The 25,985-nt window shown below is 47.2% G+C and overlaps 14 protein-coding genes across 14 annotated transcripts; 9 read left to right on the top strand and 5 right to left on the bottom strand.

The window, feature by feature from the left end:
- Window positions 1-219: 219 nt before the first annotated feature.
- On the top strand, window positions 220-2,162 carry PHATRDRAFT_43122 (MAP65_ASE1). The gene has a single exon (XM_002176871.1). The coding sequence runs from the start codon at window positions 245-247 to the stop codon at window positions 2,105-2,107; it is 1,863 nt and encodes a 620-aa protein (XP_002176907.1). The 5' UTR covers window positions 220-244; the 3' UTR covers window positions 2,108-2,162.
- Window positions 2,163-2,731: 569 nt separating this feature from the next.
- Window positions 2,732-3,280, top strand: PHATRDRAFT_32274 (predicted protein; the record flags this gene model as incomplete). Its single annotated transcript, XM_002176872.1, has 1 exon — window positions 2,732-3,280. One exon carries the CDS (start codon window positions 2,732-2,734, stop codon window positions 3,278-3,280), a length of 549 nt encoding a protein of 182 aa, XP_002176908.1.
- A 55-nt stretch (window positions 3,281-3,335) lies between these two features.
- On the bottom strand, window positions 3,336-4,206 carry PHATRDRAFT_43123 (predicted protein). The gene is made up of 2 exons (XM_002177409.1): window positions 3,831-4,206; window positions 3,336-3,707 (listed from the first exon to the last, which is right to left on the bottom strand). Exons 1-2 carry the CDS (start codon window positions 4,176-4,178, stop codon window positions 3,636-3,638), a joined length of 420 nt encoding a protein of 139 aa, XP_002177445.1. The 5' UTR covers window positions 4,179-4,206; the 3' UTR covers window positions 3,336-3,635.
- A 1,478-nt stretch (window positions 4,207-5,684) lies between these two features.
- On the top strand, window positions 5,685-6,757 carry PHATRDRAFT_43124 (predicted protein; the record flags this gene model as incomplete). Its single annotated transcript, XM_002176873.1, has 2 exons — window positions 5,685-6,164; window positions 6,245-6,757. The coding sequence occupies 2 exons, from the start codon at window positions 5,685-5,687 to the stop codon at window positions 6,677-6,679; spliced, it is 915 nt and encodes a 304-aa protein (XP_002176909.1). The 3' UTR covers window positions 6,680-6,757.
- A 137-nt stretch (window positions 6,758-6,894) lies between these two features.
- PHATRDRAFT_17846 (predicted protein) lies at window positions 6,895-7,698 on the bottom strand. Its single transcript, XM_002177410.1, has 2 exons — window positions 7,656-7,698; window positions 6,895-7,416 (listed from the first exon to the last, which is right to left on the bottom strand). Exons 1-2 carry the CDS (start codon window positions 7,666-7,668, stop codon window positions 6,992-6,994), a joined length of 438 nt encoding a protein of 145 aa, XP_002177446.1. The 5' UTR covers window positions 7,669-7,698; the 3' UTR covers window positions 6,895-6,991.
- Window positions 7,699-7,987: 289 nt separating this feature from the next.
- Window positions 7,988-8,820, top strand: PHATRDRAFT_43126 (predicted protein; the record flags this gene model as incomplete). The annotated part of the gene is made up of 2 exons (XM_002176874.1): window positions 7,988-8,251; window positions 8,292-8,820. The coding sequence occupies exons 1-2, from the start codon at window positions 8,037-8,039 to the stop codon at window positions 8,818-8,820; spliced, it is 744 nt and encodes a 247-aa protein (XP_002176910.1). The 5' UTR covers window positions 7,988-8,036.
- A 374-nt stretch (window positions 8,821-9,194) lies between these two features.
- Window positions 9,195-10,550, bottom strand: PHATRDRAFT_43127 (predicted protein). The gene is made up of 2 exons (XM_002177411.1): window positions 10,374-10,550; window positions 9,195-10,107 (listed from the first exon to the last, which is right to left on the bottom strand). The coding sequence occupies exons 1-2, from the start codon at window positions 10,488-10,490 to the stop codon at window positions 9,256-9,258; spliced, it is 969 nt and encodes a 322-aa protein (XP_002177447.1). The 5' UTR covers window positions 10,491-10,550; the 3' UTR covers window positions 9,195-9,255.
- Window positions 10,551-11,037: 487 nt separating this feature from the next.
- Window positions 11,038-13,627, top strand: PHATRDRAFT_43128 (predicted protein). The gene has a single exon (XM_002176875.1). It carries the CDS (start codon window positions 11,135-11,137, stop codon window positions 12,563-12,565), a length of 1,431 nt encoding a protein of 476 aa, XP_002176911.1. The 5' UTR covers window positions 11,038-11,134; the 3' UTR covers window positions 12,566-13,627.
- Window positions 13,628-14,101: 474 nt separating this feature from the next.
- On the top strand, window positions 14,102-16,106 carry PHATRDRAFT_24978 (predicted protein). Its single transcript, XM_002176876.1, has 2 exons — window positions 14,102-14,276; window positions 14,646-16,106. Exons 1-2 carry the CDS (start codon window positions 14,176-14,178, stop codon window positions 16,063-16,065), a joined length of 1,521 nt encoding a protein of 506 aa, XP_002176912.1. The 5' UTR covers window positions 14,102-14,175; the 3' UTR covers window positions 16,066-16,106.
- A 258-nt stretch (window positions 16,107-16,364) lies between these two features.
- On the top strand, window positions 16,365-17,537 carry PHATRDRAFT_43131 (predicted protein; the record flags this gene model as incomplete). The annotated part of the gene is made up of 4 exons (XM_002176877.1): window positions 16,365-16,780; window positions 16,852-17,024; window positions 17,090-17,327; window positions 17,393-17,537. Coding segments are annotated over exons 1-4 (894 nt in total), but the record flags the coding sequence as incomplete, so codon positions are not given.
- Window positions 17,538-19,051: 1,514 nt separating this feature from the next.
- On the top strand, window positions 19,052-20,986 carry PHATRDRAFT_43132 (predicted protein). The gene is made up of 2 exons (XM_002176878.1): window positions 19,052-19,988; window positions 20,067-20,986. Exons 1-2 carry the CDS (start codon window positions 19,223-19,225, stop codon window positions 20,921-20,923), a joined length of 1,623 nt encoding a protein of 540 aa, XP_002176914.1. The 5' UTR covers window positions 19,052-19,222; the 3' UTR covers window positions 20,924-20,986.
- A 1,132-nt stretch (window positions 20,987-22,118) lies between these two features.
- On the top strand, window positions 22,119-22,460 carry PHATRDRAFT_32285 (predicted protein; the record flags this gene model as incomplete). The annotated part of the gene is made up of 1 exon (XM_002176879.1): window positions 22,119-22,460. The coding sequence occupies one exon, from the start codon at window positions 22,119-22,121 to the stop codon at window positions 22,458-22,460; it is 342 nt and encodes a 113-aa protein (XP_002176915.1).
- A 587-nt stretch (window positions 22,461-23,047) lies between these two features.
- On the bottom strand, window positions 23,048-23,623 carry PHATRDRAFT_32286 (predicted protein; the record flags this gene model as incomplete). Its single annotated transcript, XM_002177412.1, has 1 exon — window positions 23,048-23,623. The coding sequence occupies one exon, from the start codon at window positions 23,621-23,623 to the stop codon at window positions 23,048-23,050; it is 576 nt and encodes a 191-aa protein (XP_002177448.1).
- Window positions 23,624-23,892: 269 nt separating this feature from the next.
- On the bottom strand, window positions 23,893-25,734 carry PHATRDRAFT_43133 (predicted protein). Its single transcript, XM_002177413.1, has 3 exons — window positions 25,644-25,734; window positions 25,331-25,468; window positions 23,893-25,254 (listed from the first exon to the last, which is right to left on the bottom strand). The coding sequence occupies exons 2-3, from the start codon at window positions 25,462-25,464 to the stop codon at window positions 23,949-23,951; spliced, it is 1,440 nt and encodes a 479-aa protein (XP_002177449.1). The 5' UTR covers window positions 25,465-25,468; window positions 25,644-25,734; the 3' UTR covers window positions 23,893-23,948.
- Window positions 25,735-25,985: the final 251 nt, after the last annotated feature.

Consider the following 25,985-nt stretch of genomic DNA (forward strand, 5'->3'; position numbering starts at 1 on the left):
GTTGACTGACAGGCGTATCGGCTCCGTAACTGTGGTGCTCGGCTTTTCTGGTAAGATTTCCATACAATATACGTGATTGAATGTTACCATACAAAAGAAGACAGAATGCCATAAACATTCCTGTATGAATGTATTAAACAACTTCTATATAGCTCCGAGTTCGAAATGTACCGAACAGTCTCGATCATGCAAGCTTCAAAAGAAACTGTTTGTGCAGACCATAATACCTCGCTCGACCAAGAAGATGGGACCTGCAATGGCATCCAAGCGCTTTTCCTCTCCGACAGTAAAGTTCAACTTATCCTCCGCATCGCCAAGATTCAGTGCGCTGAAGAGCCCCACGCTTTGCAGCATTGACACGAGCCATGCAATAAACCAATCAGCTGGATTTACTCCTATTTTGACGCCAAACAGGAGTGGAAGTATGGTACTCCTTTCCCCCTCGCGAACAATTACTGAAACCTTGACGACGCTTGCAGCCTCGACTGCCCATCAACTCGAGGAAACGTGGGACGAAGTTGGCTACAGTCCCGAGGATCGTGCTTCACAGCTTTCGGACCTTCTCGTCAAATTTCGGGACCTCTGTGAGCACAAAATTGCAGAGGAGAAAGGAGTCGCCGAGACATTTCGACAAACAATTGCGGAAGCGAAGGAAGAAATCGAGACAACCGCATCCGCATTAAAAATGTCGATCGATCCTCAAATTCTCCAGGAGCAACCAGGAATGACATTAACGGATAGACTCTCATCGTTGGAGTCCACTTTGGACGAACTCCGGAGTACTGCAATTGCTGCTAAAGAAGACTTAAAAGTTTGTCAAGACTTTCTTATTGAATCCCACGAAGCTTTGGGTATCGAGATGGAAATCACATGGCGTGACATTGACTCAGATTTGACTGCACTACGTCGTGACGAGTTCCATCGGAAGAAGGCTGAAATGAAGGAAGAGTTGTCAACTCGAACCTCGGCAGTCATTCAACTTCTACGAGACTGTCAGCACCTGCACAACGACCTACGCATTGATGCCGGTACGAGTGATTCAGAAATAGACAGACAAATTGCTGGATCGCTTGTTCGGTCCAAAGATGGGAGCTTTATTATGGCATCTAAGTTTAAGTCGGAAGCATGCACAGGCATCAGTTCCTGTGCTTTAGAAGACCTAACTAAACGAGTAACAGAGTTGCACGGTGAGAAACGGCGCCGTAAATCCCACCTTCAAGAGATGGGTGCGCAAATTGCCGTGCTTTGGGAGAAACTACGTGTTCCCGAGGAGGAGCAAGTAGCTTTCACGGAAAGCGTACAAGGGCTTGGTATGGATACAATCGAAAAGGGCGAGAATGAGTTGAAGCGCTTGCATGCACTTAAGTCCCAGATGCTCGACAAGCTGATCGAGGAAGCGCGCCAAAATATTTTTTCGTTGTGGGAACAGATCAACGCTACCCCAGAGCAGCGCAGAGCGTTCGAGCCGTTCTATATCCGAGACAGAAATTTGCACAACGATGATCTTCTGGAAAAATATGAAGATTACGTTGCCACGCTTGAATCTCGCCTCGAGCAAATGAAGCCTATCTTGCGTATCATTGAAAGACGCGAGCTCATTCTTAAAGAGAGGGCCGAATATGAAGAATTACAGAAGGATCCCGAACGGCTGAAGCAAAGAGGTGCATCAATGACTCATCAGCTCATGGAAGAAGAAAAAATGGCTCGCCGAATCAAACGAGATTTGCCGCGTTTGACAGAATTATTGACTGAGAAACTTCATGAGTGGAAAGAGAATAACGATGAAGACTTTCAATATCACGGCGAAGTATATCTTGCAGTTATGGATCGCCAAGAAGAACAGTGGAATCAATATAAAGCAGAGGAAATGCATCGCAAACTCAAGAAAAAGCAAGAAGAGAAAACTTTTGGCGAAAATCAGTTTGCAAAGGCGAACCCTCTTCCTAAACAGATTACGAAAAAATCTACTTCCACGCTCCCCCTTGGCGACGTAGCCCATAAAAAGATGAACGTTCAATCTCGGGTCCACGAAGGGTCGAAGGAAGGCCAAATAGCTTTTCATGCGAATTTGCGGCCAATTGCTGGTCGCATTGGCATCAATCGATGAAGCCTTCGCCACAAAAAGCGCAATGTATATTCCTTAGAAAACTCTTTCAAAATCGATATTCACAGTCAATATGCTGAATTATTACGCTCAATGTACTCCTTTTCTATTGCTAACTGTTATTGCCTTCTGACAGCTGGCACTCTCTCTGCGTTCATTTACCGTCCATGCCTTATTATTCTTTTGTTGCTTTCAGGGTTAGGATGGGATAATTGCCAGTCTCCAAAATGACCTGGGGTATGCATTTATCGAAAACGATATTTGCATCAGTCTCCGTAATAATTATATACTCTGACGGATGTCGCGCGTCGCTGACGCAATGTGTCTTTATATGAATGTTCAACGTTGGAAACCAATCGATTGATGATACACATCTCGCGTCTTTCGAAGATGGGAAGCTCCGTCTTTCCGTCAAATAGGCTGCGTGGCAAAAGTCACGAGCTCCGGACTTTGCACACTCCTTAGTGTTCCGGTATGCCTTCCGTTGATTTGTTAGTTTTCAATAATAGCAATCAAGGGACACACTGAGGAGAGCTATGCTCCGTTCGATCGTGTGCCCGTGGAGTGTTAAACCCACAAATTCCAACTGCTGAACGGACATAAACTGTACTTCCTTCTTTCTTCGGCATGATGAAGCAAGTCCTGCAAGCCCCGCCACCTTCGGCTTTGAAAGCAACCTCAAGTCAGGATGTACGCAACAAATTCTTTAACATGATCGGGATTGAGGCAAAGCTTCCCCCCAAGTCCGCACTCACCTCGAACTCGAACTATTCTGAACGGTCCGGAAGCATGCCGCCCAGTTGTAGCATATCAAACGTGATCGACAAGGATTGGGTGCATCCTCGTTCCCAAAAAGTCGCTCTATTACAGGAATCTTTGAAATATGACAGAGTAGCAGATGATCTTTATTCACTTAAAAGAAGGAAAACGGGTGCACCAAACGAGTCACCTTCGCGGTCTAATAAGAAGCGCCTGGATTTCAACGAGACCGTCGAGGTTGTCCCTATTCCGATGCGTAACGAGTATAGCAATCGCGTACGATCACGATTATGGAGCAATGCTGTAGAGATTCACGAAAACGCTGCTCGAAACTCGATAGAATTTGCAGCTGAAGGGTATGTCGACATCATGGGATCTGTCAAAAATCCGTCTTACAAAGAGAATATGCTTTCCTAACGCTTTATCTCGCCTATCTTGTCCACCTCAGCTGGGAATGGCGATCGGTCACGGAAGATGAACGAATGTACGTTTGCGTTGCCACAGGCGAGTTAATTCACCCTTGTCACTACGAAGCAGATTTTAATCCCGATACGCCTGAGAACAGCTAGGCAGTTCTTTTGGATCATCTTCACACTTTAAAAGCTCAAATGCAGTTGTTGCGGATTGACCATAATCATTTTAAATGGAAATACTTCCATACTTCCTGTTCTCATACATCCTATTAGAAGTGTACCGCGATATAGAGGACACAACGGCATTCATGTCATCGATAGGTGAATCCTAATGTAGAGCATCGTAAGTGTCCATGTACCTATTCGCGGAAAAGCCCTGGGTAGGTTTTCTTGTAGGCCGTGAAATCAGGTGCGTTGATATCTAGACGGGTCTTCACAGTCAGGTCAATTTTGTGGTTTGGAAAAGTCAATGGAAATCAATGTAAGAATATGAAATCAAATTTAAGTTGTTGATCCATTTGCATTGGAATGGCATTTTTTTCCACGCAGCTTACCACAGGACTCTTACGCTCCAGAGTAAGACGCTTGATTGGCGGAAAATTCGAAGTCATCTGGGTACGAGCATTGGCATAGCGGGCTATGCGGTCTTTCTCTGCGGCGGCCGTGGGCTTCCCGGTTTCCCACTGCTCAGTGGGAGACGTAACGAGTTCCTGATCCATTGCAAAGGCGGGAACAAGAGGCACGACTCCAGACAAAGTTATAGCAGCGGCTGAAAAGAATGCCTTACGCGACAGGTTGGCTTCCGCACTCAATACTGTGGGGCTCCTTTGCGACAAGTGGGTGGGGGTAAAGGCACCGACGGCCGTAAGGGCAGAGAGAATGGTCACAAGGTAAAGCTGCATGATTATCAAGTCTAGGATTCAGTGGTTGATCACTTCAGAAAACAATGCCGTATACTCGCCAAGTGCAAGAACAAAACTTGCGATCTTCCAATGCCTGACACCTTCAACAGAGGCATTTCAAGAAAGATACCTTCATACAAATTGAATCCCGATCCCGTTCTCGATGCGCCGAAACGACTTTTTACTTTACAATGATGACGTGCCGAATGCATGAGGTCAGGGAAGCGACCTCCCTAAGAGAAAATAATATAGAGACCCGGATGTCAAGACCCGGAAATTTACGAAAAGTTGAAAAGAGCACTGGCATTGCATTTTTTATACCTCCTTCCTTTCAGTTCGGGCTTCGTCGCCCTCTCTAGAGAGAGCCTTACATTTGATGTCAAGCCATTTCCTGACTGTGAATCTGCAATAAATGTCGCAATGAAAAAGCTCACTGAAAAATTGGATCTACAATTAGGCGGTACACAGTACGTCGTCTGAAATTGACCTTAGGGGCGAGGTCGAGAGATCTGCAATTAGAGGCCTAACAGTAAATCAAAAATTCATTGCAACAGTCATTAACTGTAAAGACGGGCAACACGGTCGACTAGATAGAAGTTATTGTCAATGAACGCCATAGCAAGCTCATCTAAACGAAAGGACTTGGAAATAGTACCATAATCAAGTAGAACTAAACCTTACAATCGAACAAAAAGAAATGCCCGAATTATGCACACCGGTGTGCATAACATTCTGTACTTTCAATGGTCCTCCATTCGATCACGAGCGTTTCCTACTCGGCATGGCCGTCAAGCTCAAAATCTCCTTTTTTCCTTCGTTTCAAAGCCTCGGCTTCAGGGGTTTCAAAGGCAGAAAACAGAACGTATCCCAAAGCCAGTAGCGGTGAAACTGCAAAGAGTAGCTGCAAATAAGAACAGTCGGTTTTTGAGGTTCGCCAGCGAAATGAATTGTCATGGATAGAGCGCCTGTAGCGGTAGTGGCGGCATCTATACGTACGGACCTACCTTCGCTCCGTTGATAGCATAGTCAGCGGGACCCCAAGGTTCCTCTTCTGCCATTTTGCCAAACTAACGGTTGTTCGGAAGTAGGATCGCTAAGAAATTCTTCGATGAGGACTCGTGACACTTCACTTTCACCTTGTGCTTGCCTCACGCTTTCGGTTACAATCAGTTGCCACGATGGGTTAACGAACGGCGGTTCGGAAAGACCCAGCACCCAGGTTTGTTGATTGTGATCGTGAGTTTGATGGCCGTGTGGAGAATGCTTCTCCGGTCGACGATCAGGCTTTTTGTTCCACGGGTCGCTTGACGGGCGTACCTCGTTTGCGAGCAAAAAAGGTACCCTTCACGCGAAAACCCTCAAATCCAGAACACCGATTATTTCTAATTTCGAAATGTTCATCTGCCGCGAAAGTGACGGAAATGATCACCAATTTTTCCGCAGACGCTCTCAGTAAGAATCTAGTATTCAAGGTGCTACGTTCATCAATCCAATGCAAGCGCAAGCATGACGATGTTTTCTTCATCTCTTATCTTCTTCCTCTTCGCAATCATCGCAGTAACGGACCATGCGAATGCATCTGCCGTTCACGTGGCTCCGCAGACGAAGCCAAAAAATCTGCGTCAAAGTACTCTAGGCCGAACCGTTCCTCGTGGTGGGAATATGGATGTAGGCTCCAAGCTCTTTAGACGTATGCACGAGACCGATCAGATGCCAAGCCTATTCAGTAATTCGGAATTGGAGTACGATAAATATTCAGCTTGCTTGGCTGCGACAGAAGGTCTTAGACGTATCCGAGATCGTAGTCTCGCCGCTGAAGTACAGGCCGCTGGAGGTACGGGGACCGACATGAAAGAAGCCGAAAAGCACATCAACGCGCAGTATGTACAAAACTCCGGACGAGTGCTGCGGGCACTGGGCATGACGGTTGCTGAGTTTAATGCTCTTGGACGGCAAATTTCGCAGGACGAGCAATTGAAGGAGAAAGTAGGTGAAAATTTCACTTTTGCGAATGGCAATGCACTCCCTAAACGTTTTCTGACTATCTATTTTCCTAAATTACGTAGGTAATGGAGCAAGCGTACCTGTACCGCATGGCTGCAACCATTAATATGGATCGGGCAAACTTGATTGAAGATCCGGCTTCGGCAGAACTTCTTCAAGCATTTCGTAAAGATAAGCTTCACCTGTTCTGCGAAAGCATGTCTGAGATTGAGCAATTGAGATCGGACCAAATAGAGAGACTAAAGCGGTCTCTCCATGTGGACAAGTTCCCAGCAAACGTGAACATCAGCGATCCTGGGTTGTTGCCATTTCTGAGTCCAAAGGTACGGGCGGTTGTTGAAGCCTTCCCGTTACAAGCGGAAGACATTGTCAAGAAGCATGGCCTGCAGTCGGACGAATTTAACCAAATGCTCCAGGCCACGCATTCAAATCCCATCTTTCGTTGGAAGATTCAGAAGGAAATTCGAAAAGGAAAAGAGCCTGCAGAGGCTAGCTAAGAGGAACCCAACACTTTCCGAAGGAAAGCATCTTTTGTCACAAATAACATATTATCGCGTCAAAGCTTGCTACCTTCTATTTTGCCAATCATCAGCACTCTACTAGACATCTCAAACTCCTCATAGAGGCGGGCTTTAGTTTGCCATATAGTCGTGTGCCCTATTTGATTGCGCCAGAAGACGTACTACGCCTCAGCCTTTGATTCAAAACAAGTCCTAGTACGCAAATTTCAAGTATGTGGTTAAACTTGTGCATTGAAACATGCACGCGCAAGAAGTTCCTAAGGCTTGGAGTACACCCAATGATCTATTTTAGAATCGCAGTTTCTGGAAAAAGTACGAACTGCCTTGTGACTTCTTTTCACTGGTGACCTCCTTCTGGTTGAGGTATCGGTCGTAAAAAAGTTTCTTGAGACCTTTCTTGACGTCCACCTTCCTCTCGGCATCAACAAGATCAGCCTCGTCGACAGCTTTCTTCAAATCCATGTCGACGACGTAACGTGTTGGGAAAACATGACGTACATTAATGTATTTGACAAAAGGCTTCAGTTGTTTGCTTCGCTTTTCAACCTTAGCTTTGCTCATTCCCTTCGTAACCATTCGAGGGTTTCGTGCCAGGCCCGCAATTAGAATATGCGAGAACTTCTTGTCACTAGTGCCATCGTCAAAGGTCTTGACAACGACTGCCTTTTTACCAGCGTGACGTCCGGCAAGGACAATAACAACCTTTCCTGCCTCTGTTGGAATACAAAAAGTGCAAAATGTAAGACTTTCACATCTTAGCGAAAACTCAAAGCACTTCTATTTGCGTCGTTTCAAGGTGCCTCATCAGCTACTTTCTAGACAACAGGAACACAAGCAAGTCGTAGCCAACAATTATTTTGACTCGTCAAGCTCTCTGATTTTTATCAGCGCAATACGCAACCGGTGACTTCATACGCCACAAGCGCCAGCACGATGCATAACAGTCACTCACTGATAATCGCCATGGTTGTCTATGTTCTCCTCTACTACGGCCGTTCAAAGACGATGTCGAAGCGGGGTAGGTTGCGGTTGGTTACTTTCAAGCGCCGGTCTGTACGAAGTAAAGAGGTAAGAAGGTAAACACTAACTAAGTCCTTTTGAGGGTTGTTCTAGGGTTGGCAAAACCTACCAAATTCTAGGAAGTACTGCAAGACGTGTTAACAGTTAAGTCAAAGGAGAACCGGCGAAAAACAGATCGAACGAAGGCACTCACTGTCAGTAATCGAGATACGTGAACGCTCCAGTATTTTGGTGGCGGACGATGGAAAGCAAAGTGTCAGCTCTGCCTTACAGTTAGCCCACATCGGACGACCTATCAAGATTCTTTATTATCATGGAGGATGTAGAGCAAGCATGCGGAACATCGTCGAAGGAATCTTCAAGAAGGCGAAGTATTTTACCTGAAGAGACCTTGCTTAAATCTCAGCGGGAAGACGATAGACACCAATTTTCCTCCAAAGTCGAACTTCCGCTATCACCACGTAGTCGTGGTCTACCTGTGTCCCTTGCCAATAGCAAAGAGACTCACGAACCTCGACTGGTGCATCCGTAAGTTGCAGCCTGGTGCCATTTATTCGAACTCATGTAGTGCTGTACATGACTCTTCCCTCACCCTGGTTTCCTACTGCAGATTTCTCAACAAAGTGCCACTTCAGTTCCGATTTGGATTCAATGGTATTCTGAGCAATGTCTGTTTCATGATTGCGTACAACTATGCTGTTGCGCAGTTCAGCCACCAATATGCTTCTTCGACGATTTATTCCGTTGTTTACTTTGTTTTCATTCCCCTCGGTCACGCTTTGGTGTCCCTACTCGTCTTCGGCTGGCCAGAACGGTATATTGCCTCGCTCATGAGCAACTTTCCCATCGGGCTAACCGCCCTTGGTCTAGGTGGGGCACTGACGGCATATCTCGACCGGATTGAATTCAATGAGAACATTGCGGGTTGGATCCGTGATTACTCTACCTTTAGTACGATGCCGGCACGATCACGTGTGGACGACCAAGGAGAGTTTTATTCGTCACTGGTCGTGCTATTTGTGACGGGGGTATGGACTTACGTGCTATCCGTGTACATCAACAGCCCTCCTGAAAAATCGGAAAAGAAAGAACTGTAAGCGTGCAAGATGAGTTTTTTTTTCACGGCAAACGTTTCAAATTAACTGCAAGTTGAACTTGGGAGCACATTTTTCTGTGTAGCGGTCCTGATTATAAGGAAAAAGAGAGAGGTTAAACATGGCTAAGGATGGCACTTTTACAGCATGTGCTCCCATTCGGTTCTATCGCTTCGATTACTGCATCCTGTCGAAGCCTTCAGGTGACACACCGTTGTTTAGATTTCAATTATTCCATCTCTAGGCTAGGATGCGGACGGAACACAAAGAGGGATAAAAGACATAACTGTAAAATCCAATGTTAGTATTTCTATTCGGGATAATTCGTAAGCAAGCGAGCTACCTGTAAATGTCTACGTCACAAAGGCAAACGATTTCTTGCAACGAGATTTTAAACGGAACATATATTCTACCTATGTTTGTAGATGGACTGCGCCTCTAGATGCGCTCGTCGCCCAGCTCTTCTACCTGAATGTCCCCGTCGTGCTTGTCGTCGCCGTTGGACATGTTGTGGTTACTGGAACCCCCGGCGGCTCCAGCAGACGAGTATTCATTGAAAGTTTCGGCGGCCAGGAAGGCTGAGCTCATGAAGCAAATCCAGGAGGCGTAGTAAAGATTGCCAATCTGACTTCCAGGACCTTTTGCCGACGTGACGTAAGCGACGCCAAAGGCACTGAGTACAGCGAGGAAAATAGAAGTCACAAATTCTACCACAAAGGGTGCCGAAGACGTCATGAGCTTCATACCGACAATCGCAATCGAAAAAAAGCAGAGGATAGTCCCGTTGGCAATGGCGAACTTGGTTCGCTTGCAGTACTCTTGCGAACTTGCCGAGCTGCCATCGCAATCTCCGTTGAACACACGTACACTGGATCCCAAGACAATGAAAGCGGACGCCAAGAGGCCGGCCCACAAGCTGAGACGCGCGGAGCGATTGCGGACTTGACCGACCACATCCACGCCGAAGATTTCCTTGAGATAGTTCACCAACAACACAATTGATGTAATGAATCCTCCCCAGCTCGCGTAGTAGAGATTGCCGTTCAAAACCGTGTTGGTCTGCGATTCGACGCCGAGTCCGTTGCTCGCGTTGGTGACGATTGCAACAGTTGCCGCCCAGAAAGCTGCCATAATAAGCGAGATAATTCCTTCTAGTTTGGTGCCGACGATAAGCGTACTGGCGACAGGCAACACATGAGCAATCGTTACAAGCAACGTGACGGCAAACGTAACGGACGAACAGGCAATGGCCCATTTCGAAGCCTTATTGGGATCACTAGATCCATTTTTCTATTCCCAAAGAATTGAAGCAAGGAAAGTGTGAGTGTGCGATCATCTACTGCGGCACAGAACCTTGGCACACAGTGCGTTGCGTACGGGTCGCGCAACACGACTGGTCAATACATAGCGCGGGATACTTGTCGTTGAGAGAACCAATGCCAAGTCTTCCGTTGTGCAGCGTTTTGCCGGATCTTTCCAGAAGAGGCATAGGCAGTGTTTATGAATCAAGGAGGCGTAAGAACAGATCCTGTACACGAAAGGATTGCGTCACTCACCACTTCGACGGAAGATCCCAACGAGATGGTTGCGAAGATGAGAAAGACGACCCACATGGTGAAGCGTGGCGAGCGTCCTTGGACGACTTCGCCGGTCTCAGAGTTGATCGTGGACATGGTTCTTAACGATTACAATGGGTGGACGTTCCGTGTTTTTATGTGCGATCACAGTTCGTGTATGGATTGTTTGTTATCTTTGGCTCGCGATGATCGAGACTCGAACGAATGACGGGGAAGTTTTAGAAGGGACGGTTGTGTGTACGGGCGGGCGGGCAATAAGACTTCTCAAACGCGATGCCGGTTTCGACGAGGTTCGTTTCGGTTTGAAGGTTGTTCACGGTTTGACACGGCCGCGATGACTGACCGTGGTACGAATCAAAACGAGTCCCCCGCATTCAACGGTCCGATGCCCGCCTTTTTTTGCATACGTGATTGTCGTTCAAATATATGCGTAACCTAAGTAGGACATGTCGTAGGTCCCTATTCGATCGTCCATACGTGCGCGCTCTTGGATCTCTCCGTCCTTCCACCCGTGTACGAGAAACAGAAGGCACGATCCAGTCCTATCTACTGTAGGCTGGGCAATTAACTGTAACTGTTATCTGGTACGGAACGCCAAGAAACCCGTGGATTTCTCCATCAGACGTGGAACCCAAAGCATTGGTGAGTGGTACCATGATGAAGCCTCAAGCTTTGCTTTGCCAGACTAGGCTATTTACGTAAGCAATCCATAGTCATTTGTTTGGAGAAGAAAATCATTCATGTTCGAACATGTAGCCGATGGAAACAACCACCAAGGACCAAATCATTTCGAAAGACGCAAAACATCACGGCTTGGAGTCCGTTCGGCATTGCTGCGATGCTTTTTCCTAACGCTAGTGATCTTCCCGATGCTGGTACAATTCCATCACGTATACTTCATGACAAGAATGCCGCGCTTGCAACACGCATCCATGCAAACATTTCGTGCTCCGAATGGTACTAGTTCCAAGACGCCGTTTGGACAAGGCCCTCAGTTCTTCCCTTCCAATCAAACCGTCCAAGGGTTTGGCGCCTGCCTCATGATCAAAGACGATACCGACCTATTGTACGAATGGCTAGCATATCACGTTACTATGTTACCGTTGCGCTATGTCGTGGTCGGTCTTGATGTCAATAATTCACAGGATCCGACGCCTATTTTGCAACGCTACACCGAAATCACTCACCTCCGCTTCGTTGTTTGGAACGTTTCCGACGTTGACAACTCCATTATCCCGAGCAAGAACACAACTGGAGGTAACGAAACTGCGCACCATACTTTAATTCAACGGCAAAAGGATTTTGTACACAAGTGCTTCAGGTTTCTGCGCAGACAAAGGGTTGGATGGACTGCTTTGATCGATACGGACGAATTTGTCGTTTGGAATCCTGTCGGGGGCGATGAATCGCAGCTTTTGGAACGACTTGGCCCAGTTACCGACCTTGAGCTCTACCAGTTGCGAATGTCTCTGTCAGCCGTCGAGCCAGGCACCTCGTTGCTTTCGGAGACTTCCACTGTGTGGCAGTCTTTGACTTCTTGGCAGAGAAACCACGTTCTGCCGCACGAGACTTGTTATACCATGCCACGATTGCTAATTGGTTCTTTTGAAAACACTACGTGCTCACCTCGTGCGGAAGACATCCGCAAACAAGCACGTGTCTTTGGCGAGTTTCCCCGGGATCACCGACGGCGTTCACAGTCGGGAGAAACCCAGAAAAACGCTACGCTTCAACATTCTAGCAATAGACGAATCCTTCAAACGTTGCAGTACATGCATCACGCGCCAAAAGGTGACTTTGCATCCAACAAGTTTGGCAAGGTTCTATTGGACATCTCTCGCATTCCGGAGTACATGCTGCAGTCAAAATCCCTACGAAATATTCATCGCCCTTACAAAGACCTTTGTGGTCCCGCAGTCTCGCACTTTCTGTCAGCTCCTCTAATCGTACATCATTACCTGGGGAGCTGGGATCGCTATCGGGCTAGGCCCGATGCCCGACGGAACCGGCACGAATGGAGTAAACGGGCAGGTTTCTACGTAGAGAACGATGTGTTTCGCGGGTTCTGCGAAAATGTTGTCCGTTGGTTTCCACGATTCGTGGCAGCGGTTGGAGACGGCGCTGGTCAGTATTTGCTGGGCATATCCGATCTTACGCGGTCTACGCGATAACGGTATTCAGCAATTCAAATTCAAATATGTTTTGCCGGTCGGCGCGTCCCCGGTTGCCAGCATTCTTATTGACAGTTCTGACTGACATGACACCGAGAACTGGTGAAAAAGCAGTTTTGATCGTTACAACACTGGTGGATGACGGGTCCAACAACCATGATCAAGTGCCACAGCGCACCAGGACGCTTTGTCGGAAACCAATCAAACAAATGCACAACAATAGAATATAAGAACTGAACCAACGCAATGGACAACGCAGGCCACATGTAGCTAATCTATATTTTGGTATCATTACAGAGACATATGGAGTCGTGGCACCGCTCACTGTCAGTATTCTTCCAAAGAAAGTTGGTCGTTCAGATCGGGAAGGTGCAGGACAGTAGAGTAACGGGAAACACTAGTTTCACCACTTCCACAATTCACGTGCTCTGGGGAAATCAAACGCACGGCGCTGACTCGTTCTTCCCAAAACGAGTCAGGATCGGATGAAAAACAGTCCAGGTCCAAGTCTTCACATAGTGACTTTTCGTCGTGAGAGGATAGAGAAAAGTCATCACATTCTGTCATAACTTGATCATAATCAATGTCCCCAGTACCAAAGTAGACTGCATAATCAACTTCATCCTCCAAGGTTTTTCCGGCATTCACAAGGTTCGCCTTGACCGTCCAAGAAATCACTTCACTCAATTGTTCTCGTTCATCCAGCTCCTCTTGACTGGCAGGGGAAAACGGGTAAGGCGATATGATTCGAGGTGCGGATACGTCCAAAATTTCTTCCTCCGTATCAATACGATTTGCTCGATTGAATGAAGGGCCTGCCGTGCAATCCGAATCTGGAAATCGAAAAATTGTTGTCGGCGCAATGTTTGCATTATGTGTCATTAATGGGTCTCGAGAAGGAGAGGCTTCTCCGGCAGCTAAAGGGCGCAATTTGGAAGTGATGAAAGATGATTCCCCAGAAAGAACGACACGAGTCGTCTTAGTATCTCTTGATTGATGACTCATGAAAAGATGATAGATGCTGTCCAACTGAAAGACAATCGTTTACTTTCGCCTTTTTCTTTGCAGGTTCACTATGATCTCGTTGCTGATTATGACGAGGCCAAGAAGAGCCATCGAATTGCGTGAAAAGAAATTACAAAGTACGGAAATTTCCCGCCACTAGCGACACTTTTGTAGATGGATGCACGCAGGCAGAGAGCAATTCTTACGATATATTGTCCTCGGTACTCGCAAAACGTTCGAAGTTATCATCGGTTGAAACCTTTAGCTAACGGTGTAATTTAAATACTTTATTTAGTACAAGGCAATTTGCGGGACAGCTTATCGGTTCGAGAGAAAGAGTTAATGATAAAAGTTCCAGTGATTAGAATATTTAACAAGTTATTTTTTGCATGAGAATGATGTCTGACTAGTAGGGTTCAGGGTACTCTGTTTTTCCGGGTCTTCAAGCGCATCCCACCGTGTTTGGCGAATTGTATTGCTCGCCCTATCGCTGGACACGTTCGAACACCAATATCTGCGTCGTCAATCTTCCGTCGTCGTTTAAGACCCACAACACGCCGGAACGCGGATACTCTAAACCATAGTTCTAAAGATCCAGAACAACAATGAGCGCCGCCCATACCGAACGCTTCATTCCTGAGCGTCAAAAGCTCGACCAACTTTCCATCGTCAAGGACTATGCCACTGTTCCGCGCCTTGAGTACCGGTGAGTGATTCTGGTCGATATTTGGCGTGTGGGCGAAGAAAAAAGATCTTCCCTTTTACCGGTTTTGGGATTAGAATGATCCGGCGGGCTCTCGTCTTTCATCTGTGGCAATCTGCTGCTTAGTATTATGTTGTATTCGAAATCGATAGCTGGCGTAGTTTCGTTTGGGCTTTTATTGCTCCCTGGATTTCCATGCTGGCCATGGTTCCGTCGACGGACGCAGCACATAAATTCATTCTAGTTCCCGGATATGCAGATCAGTTTGCCCTATGTACTCTGGTAGAGCGACATGTCCTCCTATTACGGTTTGTGTTTTATGTCGTCGCGACACTGATATCTGATCACACATATTCAACATTTTTTATTCAGAACCATCGCTGGCGTGAATGGTCCTTTGGTTATCTTGGACAATGTCAAGCTTCCTAAGTATGCCGAGATTGTTAACTTGACGCTAGGTGATGGTACCCAGCGATCTGGCCAGGTTTTGGAAGTGTCGGGGAGCCGCGCCGTCGTTCAGGTGTTCGAGGGCACTGCCGGAATCGACAACAGGAAGACCCGATGCGAATTCACCGGTGATGTATTGAAAATGGGTGTTTCCGAAGAGATGCTTGGGCGCTCTTTTAATGGGTCCGGAAAAGTCATTGATTCTGCCCCCAAAGTCCTTGCTGAGGCCTATCTTGATATCAACGGCCAGCCGATTAATCCATCGTCACGTGATTACCCAAAGGCCATGATTCAGACTGGTATTTCCGCTATTGATGTCATGAACTCGATTGCTCGCGGCCAAAAGATCCCTATCTTCTCCGCTGCTGGGCTGCCACACAACGAGGTCGCTGCCCAGATCGCTCGTCAAGCCTCTCTGGTAAAGCAAAAAGACACCATGGATGGACACGAAGACAATTTTGCTATTGTCTTTGGTGCCATGGGTGTAAACATGGAAACCGCCCGTTTCTTTCGTTCTGATTTTGAAGAATCTGGTGCAATGCAGCGTACTGCTCTTTTCTTGAATCTTGCCAACGATCCCACGATCGAGCGTATCATTACTCCCCGTCTAGCCCTTACCACTGCGGAGTACCTCGCGTACGAACGCGATTTGCATGTTTTGGTCATTCTTACCGATATGTCTTCGTACGCCGATGCCCTTCGTGAGGTTTCTGCCGCCCGTGAAGAAGTCCCTGGACGCCGTGGTTACCCTGGTTACATGTACACGGATCTTTCCACTATTTACGAACGTGCAGGTCGTGTCGTTGGACGCAACGGTTCTATTACCCAGCTTCCCATTCTTACGATGCCAAATGACGATATCACGCATCCCATTCCTGACCTTACTGGATACATTACCGAAGGGCAAATCTACCTCGATCGCCAGCTCCACACCAAAGGAATTTTCCCCCCTATCAACGTCCTTCCATCGCTGTCGCGTCTGATGAAGTCGGCTATCGGGGAGGGTATGACTCGATCAGATCACGGTTCTGTGTCTAATCAGCTTTATGCCTCTTATGCCATGGGTAAGGACGTCATGGCCATGAAAGCCGTTGTCGGAGAAGAAGCCTTGTCGATGGAAGATCACCTTTACCTCAGTTTCTTGGAGCGCTTTGAAGGCAAATTCGTGTCTCAAGGTCCTTACCAGGCCCGTTCCATTTTTGAGTCATTAGACCTTGCCTGGAGCATTCTCCGTGCTTTCCCGAAGGAATTGCTCAAAAAAATTCCCAAGAAAACTTTGGATCAATTCTACGCCCGCCGTCGCGAGGCCGCAGAGGACATGAACAAGGCAGACGGTTCCGCTTAGAAGATTGTAATCCACATTAGTAAGCGAAGAAAGGAAAATCTCAATGTCCGGTGCAACACCGGTTAGCTATATACCAACTTTTAATAGCAGTAGACTGTGATGTTATGATATGTGGTTCGAAATGACATAACAGTAAAAGAGATCAATGCGCTCCGACGATGTCGAAAGCAAGCTAACATAAATAGGTGACGTCACAGAAAAATTTGATTGAAGATCCTTCGTAATCTTTACGTCCCTTTCAAAATAGTGACAGCGACGAGTCCTCTCTAGGGCAACTCGGCTTCACCTTTGTTCTTATCATTCCAAAACGTAAACGTCGGTGTCTTGATCGTAACATTTGATACCTTAATAGGTCGTTTGCAAGTTGTCTCCAATATGCATCGATCCGTTTTCTCGGCTGTACTTATGGTGGTTGGGGTTGCATCGACTGTTGCGTTTTCCTTAAATAGAATAGGTGGACAGACTGCTCCGCCTACAGCAGGTCGACCGTCGGAGGTGTTGCTGCATGCAACGAGTGGCGATAACAGGAAACGCAAGCGACGTCGCAAAACGGTGCCGGGTGCAGTGTCTCCGGATCCGATCAAGGATGCACAAGAAAAGATCGAAGGCGTTGAGAGTGAAGCCAATGATGGGGATGGACTGACGAAAGACGACCTTCTGAACGTTGCGAGAGTTGCAAATTTTGAGTTTAATCCCATCAGTGAGATTGCTGTCGGTAGGTGTTCTGTTTGATAATTGAAAGAAAATGTCACCATTGTCGTCTGAGCGAATTTGCCCTCCTACCAGGTATCGAAGACGAAAAGGTCGCGCAAAAGACTCCCGAAAACGTAATCCGTTTGCCGGACATTAAGGAAGCGAAAAAGAAAAAGCAAATGGAAGAAGAACTTGCGCGAATGGCTGAAGAAGAAGAGAAGAGCAAAGTTAAAATCAAACGCAGCGATAAGGAGGCATTTCGAAGGGTACGGATGATCGTGTAACGAATAGCCTTTCAACCTACTCCTCTACTAACCATTTTTACCAACAGCTTTTGGAGCAACAACCTTTCGCAGATGCCGACGACTCGTTCTTTGAAGAAGAAGCGTATGGAACCGTTAGTGCTTTACTCGGAGAAAGGGCAAAGCCTTTCATTGGCATTCCTACTGGTCCTCTTCAAGTTGGGCACTTCGTTGGAGCGTTGGGATTGCTGCTAATGGCTTACGTTGAGTACCCCGGGTTCCCGCTCACGAATCTACCAACGCCACTTCGTGATTGTCTACAGGGTGGTAAGTTAAATGATTACATCCTTTTTTGAACCCATCGTTGGTTTCCTCACAATTGATTTCGTTAGGTCTTGGAACAATATACGCGATCAACACAGTTCTAGCAGTTCTCGCCTTATTCAAAGCAGGAGAGCGAGGTCAGCCAAAATGGCTGTGGATTGCGAAGACGTTTTCTGTTGGTGGCCTTGCATATGACCAGCTCACTCAACTACCAACCATAGACGAAGTCGCACAAGCGAAGTCTAGGAAAGGAGCCCGATCCTTGGATAGTCTCAAGAAGAAACGCTAATATTTAAAGAAATACAATCGCTTCCTATTTTATCGACTAGACATTATTCTCGTATTGTTGCCATTTCATCACCATAAGCACGAGTGCTTTATACATTTACTCAGGAGTTCCGAATTCAAGGATGAAAGGCGGCCGGAGGGAGCAATATTCCTGTATTGCGTCGCCCATTTTACATTGCTCTTCCTCTTAAAGGATTGAGCAACATCGTTTTGAGCTACTCCAGGTAAAACGTACGTTACGTTCCGCAACATGCTGACTCATGTTCGACGCCTTTCTGAAAATAATGAATTCATTTCAAACCAAACGGGCGTCGCACAATATCGCACTCATCCACCGTCCCTCTCGGCCGGAATTAAGACAAAAAAACATTATACGCTCCTATAGCAACCTTATTTTGTTGGTTGACATGGCCATGGCCTGTGACGTTCTCTTTCATTCCCTGCATTGCTACTTTGATGTATGCGTGGTCATTACCACATGGACAAGAATGAGGAGAGGGCTCTAAAATAATTTTAATCTTCGGGTCAAAGTCTTATCATTTGACGCACACAAGCTATTGTTCTGATTTCGATCGTCACCTCATGCCTCCTTCTGGAAGACGAGACAAATCAACAGTAACTTCATTTGGGAGTGATGCGGGATGTCCTTCTTTCGTGTGTTACATTAGCTTTGATTTGCATCAAACCTTGCTGGATTGCCGATTGCCCAACGTGCTATAAACTATCCTGCTTTTGGCAAGATGCAATGGTTTCGTTTTGTGTCTCACTGTCACACATACAGGACTAAAACAAGTGCGGTTCCACGGCGGTATCATGTAATGTGGCGGAGACGGGCTTGGGGCAGGAAGGTTAGTTATCCCGCCCGAAGCTCTACCCAAATCATTTGATAGGAAGAAATCCCGGCCGAGGCTTCGCCTGCGTCCGTAAATACAGCTTTTAACGACAAGCAAACTCCACTACAGTAAGTGAGCGCTGTTCGGTCCCGCAACAAGCACAATTTGACAGCCCAGACACTCTTACCGTAAATGTTTGCCTTCCCAAAGACACGTAGAATGCTGTCGCCACCACCATGGTAATCTAGTTCTCTCGGGATGGAATTCCCACCCGGATCGCTGTTACACACTTTTTCAATGACGTTCACAAAGCAATTCACAGCGAGATCTACCAAGCAAAACTGACCGATATTTGCTTTGTATGAAACGTTATTTGAGGGTTATGGGGAGCAGGACATGCGTTCTGGTCTCTTATAAATGTTTAACGAATTTTGCGCGGGAAGCTCACTGAGAGCATTGCGAGCTTTTATCACGTGGGAGGAGTCTTGTCAATCTACAATATCACATGTTTCCCCAAATCAGTTCTTTAAATAAGTCTGACTTAAGTAATCAAGACCGGTAAACTTTGACTCTCTCCAGAGAGAGGGGTCTCATGTTGTAGAGTGGTGTACTTCCAACAAGCAAAATTGGAAGATAGAATCACTGACCGTCTAGCGAGAGGTTCCGGAGCTTGTTCGGCACCTGTCCTTGGATGTGCCACAGCGCGTTTCGTCGTACATAAGTTTTGAGAGGGAGTAGGAAAAGCAAAGATTGTCAGCGTAAGATCAAACCAGAACCATGGAGACATCGCGATCCAAGGCAGCTGCGGCGGCAGCTTCCATGGTGCCCTTTCACTGCGTGATCTGCTTCGAAGAATTTACGTCGACAGATCGGACCCCGATGGTGTTGCCGTGCGGACACACCTTTGTATGTGCGCCCTGTACGCGACGCCTTAGACGCTGCATGGAGTGTCGAGAGCCTCTATTTATGCCGGCGACCAGTAATGGTGGCATTCGACTTTCAAATCAACGGGTTCTGATGCCACCGGTGACGGTACGGCAAGGAGATCGGTCGTCTCCCGACCCGTCTACTCCACCGCGACAACAATCGCAATTTCCCGGTCCCCTTGCCTTGCCAATTCCGAAGAACGTCGTATTGCTTTCGATGATGGAAGCTGCGGGGCGGCAGAAGAAGATCGATGGTCAGCAGAAGAAGGAGGCCGAGGATACTGATTCGGTTGAAAGTGGTGTTGATTCGGACGAGGAAGAAGCTGAACAGTTTGATCTCGGTGCTATTATTAGAAGTATGGCGACAATGTCGGGACCGTGTGGAACATACGCAGTAAGAGAACGATTTGGTCTAGCAGTGCTCCCAGGGGACCCCCGTAGGAACCGTTCCTTCTCCGGGGAGAGGGAGGCGGATGTCGCTGAACCCGCTCGGGAAAGAGAGCCATTTTCACTGACCTTTGGGCAAAAGCTACAGATTGTTGACTTCCGCGATGGCGTCGCCAAACTTGCGAGAGGCGAGGGCTACGTAGTTGCCACCTCTTCTCAACTTGTAAAGGGTACGTAAAGAAGGTCTCTCCATTTCTTTTTTGTCTCGGACACGGTTTTGACTCAGCTCGGTTTCTTTATGCTCGTAGTCGGTGGACCTCTGGATGAAAGTTGTAGACTCGAAGGTCTTTTGTATACCGTCGCGAGCCGTGGGTATGATCTTCAGCGTGCCTTGGAAGAAAATAAGTTGGTTGTGACTCATCTCCAAAGCCAAATAGATGCCATCAAATTGGAGGGACCGAGTCACCCCGTCGTTGGCGAAGTCCCAGTTGATGAGTTAACAGCATCTCGAAGCGGAGATGATTCGGACACACATCCATCCACACCTCAAAGTGTTGATCAGAGCGGGATCCTTCAACGTGTGCTGCGTTCTCCTATCAATGGGAATATGGCGGTTGGGTCTCCGGCATCCCATGATATATTATCTGACATGGTTGAGGACGGCGATGCCGTATACTCGCGATCGAGTCCAGGTTTTCCAAGCAGCCTCGACTCGATCGACAACGAGGAAATGGTGAGGGCCGGAATGCCTACTATATACAGAAGGACTGAAAGTGCCGGTGATTTACAACAATTTACGTTTGGATGTGGGTCAAGTCTCTTGGCGGGCGCAGCGAATGAATTCTTTGGCGAAAGCCCAACGCCCGCAGCAACACAGAGATATTCACCACGGACCTTCAACAATGCGACGCGGCCTCACAGTCAAACATACCACGTCGATCAGACCCCCTCAATTGCACCGCAATTTACCTCCTCTTTTGATGGAATAAACTTTCGAACCGGCATGAGCGGTCATCGCGCCCTGTTGAGTACAAATCCAGGTCGGGAAAACAGACAAAGAAGGGAAATTCGTATGATGAGTGAACATCGGGGGATCGGTAAGGCTCGAGGGACAAGCCGAACCTCGCCGAAGTCATTGCCTTCGTTCGGTCCGAGATATGAATGAGAGTGACAGCGATTTCATGTCGCAATAACAGTGGCAAAATCTAAAGTAATGCTTTCATTACTGATAGTTTTTCCACCCAGTTTCAAATATTATTGTACCGTATCGTGGGATTATCGTAATACCAGTTACTGCAATTACGTAGCATCAACCTCATATCTGTCTTATTTTCTGCTCAACAGCGTTCTTCTCTGCACGACACTATCCACTGAAAAGAGCGTCATTCAAGACAGGGAAATATTGGTAAGCAACAGCTGTGGCTCTAAAGTTTTCCATCTAGATCTAGTGCTCCATGTTTAGACCAGAGCAACAACAGATCTACTTCTCCTTTTCGAAAGAGATTCCTATCGGAGTTAACGCGTTTCTTTCGCGCCTGGTGGTGCAATGGGCATGCATACATTCGTACTCCCTTAACCAATGGAATGTATCCTTTTTTACACGGCGTGAATGGCAGCGTTTTGCCATCACCAAAATACAAAGCAGCATGGTGTATTGCACGGCCTTGCGCAGTAAGATCAGTACTGCACAGTCGCGTGTAATGCGCGCCCCCATAAAGATCGCCTGTAGAAAATGTTCTTCTTCGTTAGCAAGTCGAAAGCAAAAGATTTACAAATGCGAGCAAATACAGGGAGAACTTGCCTCTTGCAGTCGGGTAGCCACACACGTAGCCCCATGGTACTTCTTTAGTGATACTAGCCGATATCTTGTATCATTCACTAGGAAGAACTCCGCAGTCGTTCTGGTGAGCAGTTCCACCAGGGATTGGTCGGTAAGAACACGAAGTCGCCTCCTGCTGAGCTACATTCGCCGCCCTTTTTCTCTTTTTTTCTATCCTTGCGGAAGTTCGGCACAGTAAAAGATGTTTTTTCGACATGTGAGCAGACCGAGGGTTGACTATGATCACACTGAAAGTAAAAGAACATTCAAATGTTGCTTTCCAAGGGAGAACATGCGACAAAGTTTTCTTTCGCAATTTTTTTTTAGCGTGCAGCATTTTCCTTGGCGCATTCCTTGCGTCCGGGCGACAGCAGACGGACAGACTGCTTTTGTACTCGGTGGCACAATCAACGTCGTTCTGTTGTTAGCTCAGATAACATGGGGTCCTGCATTGACGATCCTCCATCAACTCACCTCTTAACTGAACTTGACGAATCAACAGAACTTGCTTGAACGAAAACTCGAATCATTTCAGCATACCATGAATGCACTACTCTGTAGGCAGGTGGCATCGCTACGCCGACTTCCCCCGTCAATTTCACGGGGCTTTATCGTCCAAGCAACGTCTCCCAATCTCATGCCAATGAAAGCTGGAACCCCCATCCCAGGATTGGATATCTACAAGGACAAAGATCCTCCAGTTGCGTTGGAACGTAGCGAATACCCAGAGTGGGTAAATGATTTATCGAAACCGCTCGTCAGCTTGGCAATGCTACGCCGAATGTCGGTAGAAGACGCGACAGATAGAGAAATGAGGCGTTATTTGAAGCTGGTGCGAAAAGGTGAAATAAAAAAGAAGAACGAAGAAGCCGGTGCCAAGTGATTGGTGACCTGATGAAGAGTTCTTGAACTTTGAATTTCCTGGTCAGTGCTGGTAGACTTTCACGGAACATACAGATCAAGAGAGCTCAAGCGTCAAAGCCATATTAGACCAGCATTCATTTACGTATTTCTTGTATCGTAGCTACGATGAGCTGCTTCTTGATTGCAACTATAGTCCTTCCGAAATTAGACAACATGGACTTGAAAAACCAGACGATTAGTACATGGAGCTCGTTCAGCATATTAACCTCAGCACGCTTGCATTTGTCGGTATTTGAGGACATGCAGTTCGGCTCTTCGCCTAACACTATACAACCGTCACTTCAGATTACATGTCCTTGCCATCACTGCTTGCCCTAATTTCTCGGAAATCATTTAGATTTCTTCCTTCTTTTGGCTTTCGAGAATTTCAGATGTAACAGAAAACAACGGAAGCTCGTCACATAGTTTTTGTTGAACCGTATTTTCATTTCAGCATAAAGAAATTGTCAATAAAGATTTGCGGTTAATCTGAAACACGCAACTATTTGTCTAAGACAAGGCATCCAAGACTATTAGCTGTACTCGCAAGCAATTAGACAGCGAATTCTAACCATCCCTTCGACAGAGGCTTTCTAGAATTTTGGCCCCGTCCTCGCTAGACTTCATGCATGATTCGAGATGATCGACATACTCCAAAAAGTCATCATCGTAAAGGAGTCGTGCCAAAAAAGACAACGCGTCCTGAGCTTGGCAAGTGGTACTATCGTCGCCGGTGGTCCCATGGTGTTGACTTTTACTGCTGTGTACCTTGACTTGGGGGTTGAGCTCGACAAACATGTCCGAGAACGCCAAGCATTCCGTATCTGACTCAAACCGAAAGACAACCGTCGTGGTTCGTCGATTGGGTCTGACAAGAAGTGTATTCCGTCGGCGAACAATCAATCCCCTATTTTTATTTTGCTTGTCTTCCTGTGATGGTGCTAAATTGATGCGTAAACGGAGCTGCCGCACCACAAGGCATCCCGTTCGAGGTGAAAGCTTGACAACAGCAGAGTGGGCTCGTGATGGCGATGTCGAGTGCTGTGCCTTCTTCCGGATCAATTTCTCCCACCCTACAGAAAGTTTGCGATAAACCACAACTGGCCATTCGTGATCGCGGCGAAAACTAGGAGTCGAGGACATGATACGAATTTATGAGTCTTGAGATGCAGGTTTGTGCAAAGTTTGTTCTTACAGTTAGCATTGCTTTCTCACGTCGAAAAGTTTCTTATTCGCGTCTGATAGTGATTCAAATGCGAGTCTTGCGAAGCATTTACGTTACATCACAAGCATTTCATCCTAACAACCTCCCGCTATAATTTGTACTGCTTGACGCAGTACTGTTATATCAATTGTAGATAAATTTCCACGCTAAGTTTGAGATCATCATTCTGCTAAAGAATAGGGATCGACATGTCTGACGGCTTTACTTTCAGGGACTAAAGAGTTCATCCCGATTTGTAGTCTACTATTTGCCTTCGTCGAAATCTTTCTTGGCCTGACTGAGAGCATCGAATATTCGCTTAGCCAGGAAGCGCTTTTCGGCATCTAAATGGTGTGTTTTATCGGGGTGCACAACAAGTGTAGCCTTTAGGTAACAGCGCTTCACCTTGTTGTTATCCATAATATCGCCAATACCAACGGGTTTCCACTTCGCGCCTTCCCAAAGAATCGTTTGCAATGAGCCTAAGAGCGCGCGAAGCTGTTTCTTTTTGCCGTACTCCTCGCTCCATGCTTTGATCTTGGGCTCCAAGCGTTTTCGTACGGCATCCTCTTCATCATCGTCCGACTTTTTCTTTTCTTCACGTTGTCGAACCTCGTCCAAGGCCTGTTGCTGAGACTTCCGCATTTCGTTTACACGCTTGTTCACCGCTGCCTGGACATTTGCTGACTTTCCAATCGCATTAGAAGCATCGAGAGAAATGCCAACATTCTTTTTGCCGCTAGAATTGGATGAAATAGATCCCATTGAAGATTGTCGACCAACTCCTTTACCTTCGATGGTCCCCTCCTGCACATAGCGCTGCTCGATATCGTCCCAAACCAGACTCTGTGTCTGTTTTTGCTTCTGATACTGTTGCTGGATTCGCTGTGCTTTCGAGAGGTTTTCGTCGGGACGATTGAATGTCGACGGCGACGAATTTCTATGATGCAAGGTGCGGCTCGCGCCTCCTGCCGGGGTCGCGCCGAAATCCATGAGTGACGGCTCGCCTGCGGGTACCGTAGGCGCGCGTTGCTGTTGTGGCGGTGCAGCCTGAGCTGGTGCGCGTTGTGGTGCTTGGCGTTGCTGCTGCGGCACACCTGCTGGCGCCGCAACTCTAGCGTTGGAGGGTGGATGGGTTGCCGATGCGGGGGTACGACGATGCGGCGTAGGAATATGTCCACCGCGTCCGTGATTCTTCGTTGTGAAGTCGTCGTGCATCTTGACAACGTCCAAAAGCTTGAAGGCAATAACGCTGGCGGGCGGGCCGTGATCGTCGGATCCCGACACAGCATGGCTCATGGCCTTTCCTAAACTCTTGAAGGCTCCCTTCGCCGCGGATGCCGGGTCGTGTGAGCTCGAATGGTTTGTGCCGGGCGGAGCAAAGAATTTCTGCAACTGAAACTGGGAAGCTGACTTGATGGGAAGTGCAGCATTCTCGTCCTGTATATCCCACCAACTAAACGATTTCTCCATTGAGGCTTCACCAGGCCCAGCTTTGTCTTCGACGCAAACACGCCAATGGTATCCCTCGGGTCCCAGATGATTTAGTCCGTACAATGCCACGCAATTCCTGCAGACGAAATAATGGTAAATATTAAACCAGACACAACGATGATTCCCTCGCATACCTCAATAGTTCGACTTACTGCTTGACTGATGCCAATGTGGGCCCACGCGGCCCCCGAGGCATTGCAAATGCGTTGAACAGGACATCTTTTTTGTCGCAATCCGAGTTCACGATCTTGTACAAGATCGTGATTTTGTCACCATTCGTCGCCATGGCTCTGAAAACAAGAGGAAAAGAAGGTATGGGATAAGCGGTATCGGTGTGACTTTACATGATATTAACACGGATTCAAGCTCAACGGATAGATCAACTGTCGGTGGATACAGTTATTGCTTGTGAAATCCTGACAAGCGTTGGCCTTTATCGATTTCGAAACCTGTCGGGATTCTTACCTTGTTCCAGTACAATGGTGGAAAGGGGGAAGGTGCTCTGAAATGCTGCGGTATCTCGGTTCTGTCTCGTTGTGCACCTCCTTTTTCGTCGTCACAATTTTAGTGCCCTGTCGATCTGATAATTTTCTCGGCAGTGGTTTCCGTTGAAAAGAAGAGCGCGAGCTTCCTTCAGTTCCTGGTACCGCGCGATTGACTTACTGGAAGAACGATTCGAAATCCGCGAGATGCGTCTGGCCATCTCCTCCGCAAAAGTGCGGTGCGTCCCTTACAATAAGTGACCGAAGACTTGGTATGTGCTCCGACCGAATTACAGTTTTTGTGGAAGTACAAATTTTTCACTAC

Source organism: Phaeodactylum tricornutum, chromosome 1 (genome assembly GCF_000150955.2).
Source record: "Phaeodactylum tricornutum CCAP 1055/1 chromosome 1, whole genome shotgun sequence".
In the NCBI taxonomy this organism is placed as follows: Eukaryota; Bacillariophyta; class Bacillariophyceae; order Surirellales; family Neidiaceae; genus Phaeodactylum; species Phaeodactylum tricornutum.

Excerpts from the sequence above, each read along its gene's own strand:
- PHATRDRAFT_43122 (XM_002176871.1), top strand. The coding sequence starts at position 245 with ATGGGACCTGCAATGGCATCCAAGCGCTTTTCCTCTCCGACAGTAAAG.
- PHATRDRAFT_43123 (XM_002177409.1), bottom strand. The coding sequence starts at position 4,178 with ATGCAGCTTTACCTTGTGACCATTCTCTCTGCCCTTACGGCCGTCGGT. Across the intron at positions 3,708-3,830 it reads TGGAGCGTAAGAGTCCTGTG|ACCCGTCTAGATATCAACGC; the intron begins GTAAGCTGCGTG and ends CTGACTGTGAAG.
- PHATRDRAFT_43127 (XM_002177411.1), bottom strand. The coding sequence starts at position 10,490 with ATGTCCACGATCAACTCTGAGACCGGCGAAGTCGTCCAAGGACGCTCG. Across the intron at positions 10,108-10,373 it reads TGGGATCTTCCGTCGAAGTG|AAAAATGGATCTAGTGATCC; the intron begins GTGAGTGACGCA and ends CTTTGGGAATAG.
- PHATRDRAFT_43128 (XM_002176875.1), top strand. The coding sequence starts at position 11,135 with ATGTTCGAACATGTAGCCGATGGAAACAACCACCAAGGACCAAATCAT.
- PHATRDRAFT_24978 (XM_002176876.1), top strand. The coding sequence starts at position 14,176 with ATGAGCGCCGCCCATACCGAACGCTTCATTCCTGAGCGTCAAAAGCTC. Across the intron at positions 14,277-14,645 it reads GTTCCGCGCCTTGAGTACCG|AACCATCGCTGGCGTGAATG; the intron begins GTGAGTGATTCT and ends TTTTTTATTCAG.
- PHATRDRAFT_43132 (XM_002176878.1), top strand. The coding sequence starts at position 19,223 with ATGGAGACATCGCGATCCAAGGCAGCTGCGGCGGCAGCTTCCATGGTG. Across the intron at positions 19,989-20,066 it reads CTCTTCTCAACTTGTAAAGG|TCGGTGGACCTCTGGATGAA; the intron begins GTACGTAAAGAA and ends TTATGCTCGTAG.
- PHATRDRAFT_43133 (XM_002177413.1), bottom strand. The coding sequence starts at position 25,464 with ATGGCGACGAATGGTGACAAAATCACGATCTTGTACAAGATCGTGAAC. Across the intron at positions 25,255-25,330 it reads ACATTGGCATCAGTCAAGCA|GAATTGCGTGGCATTGTACG; the intron begins GTAAGTCGAACT and ends TTTCGTCTGCAG.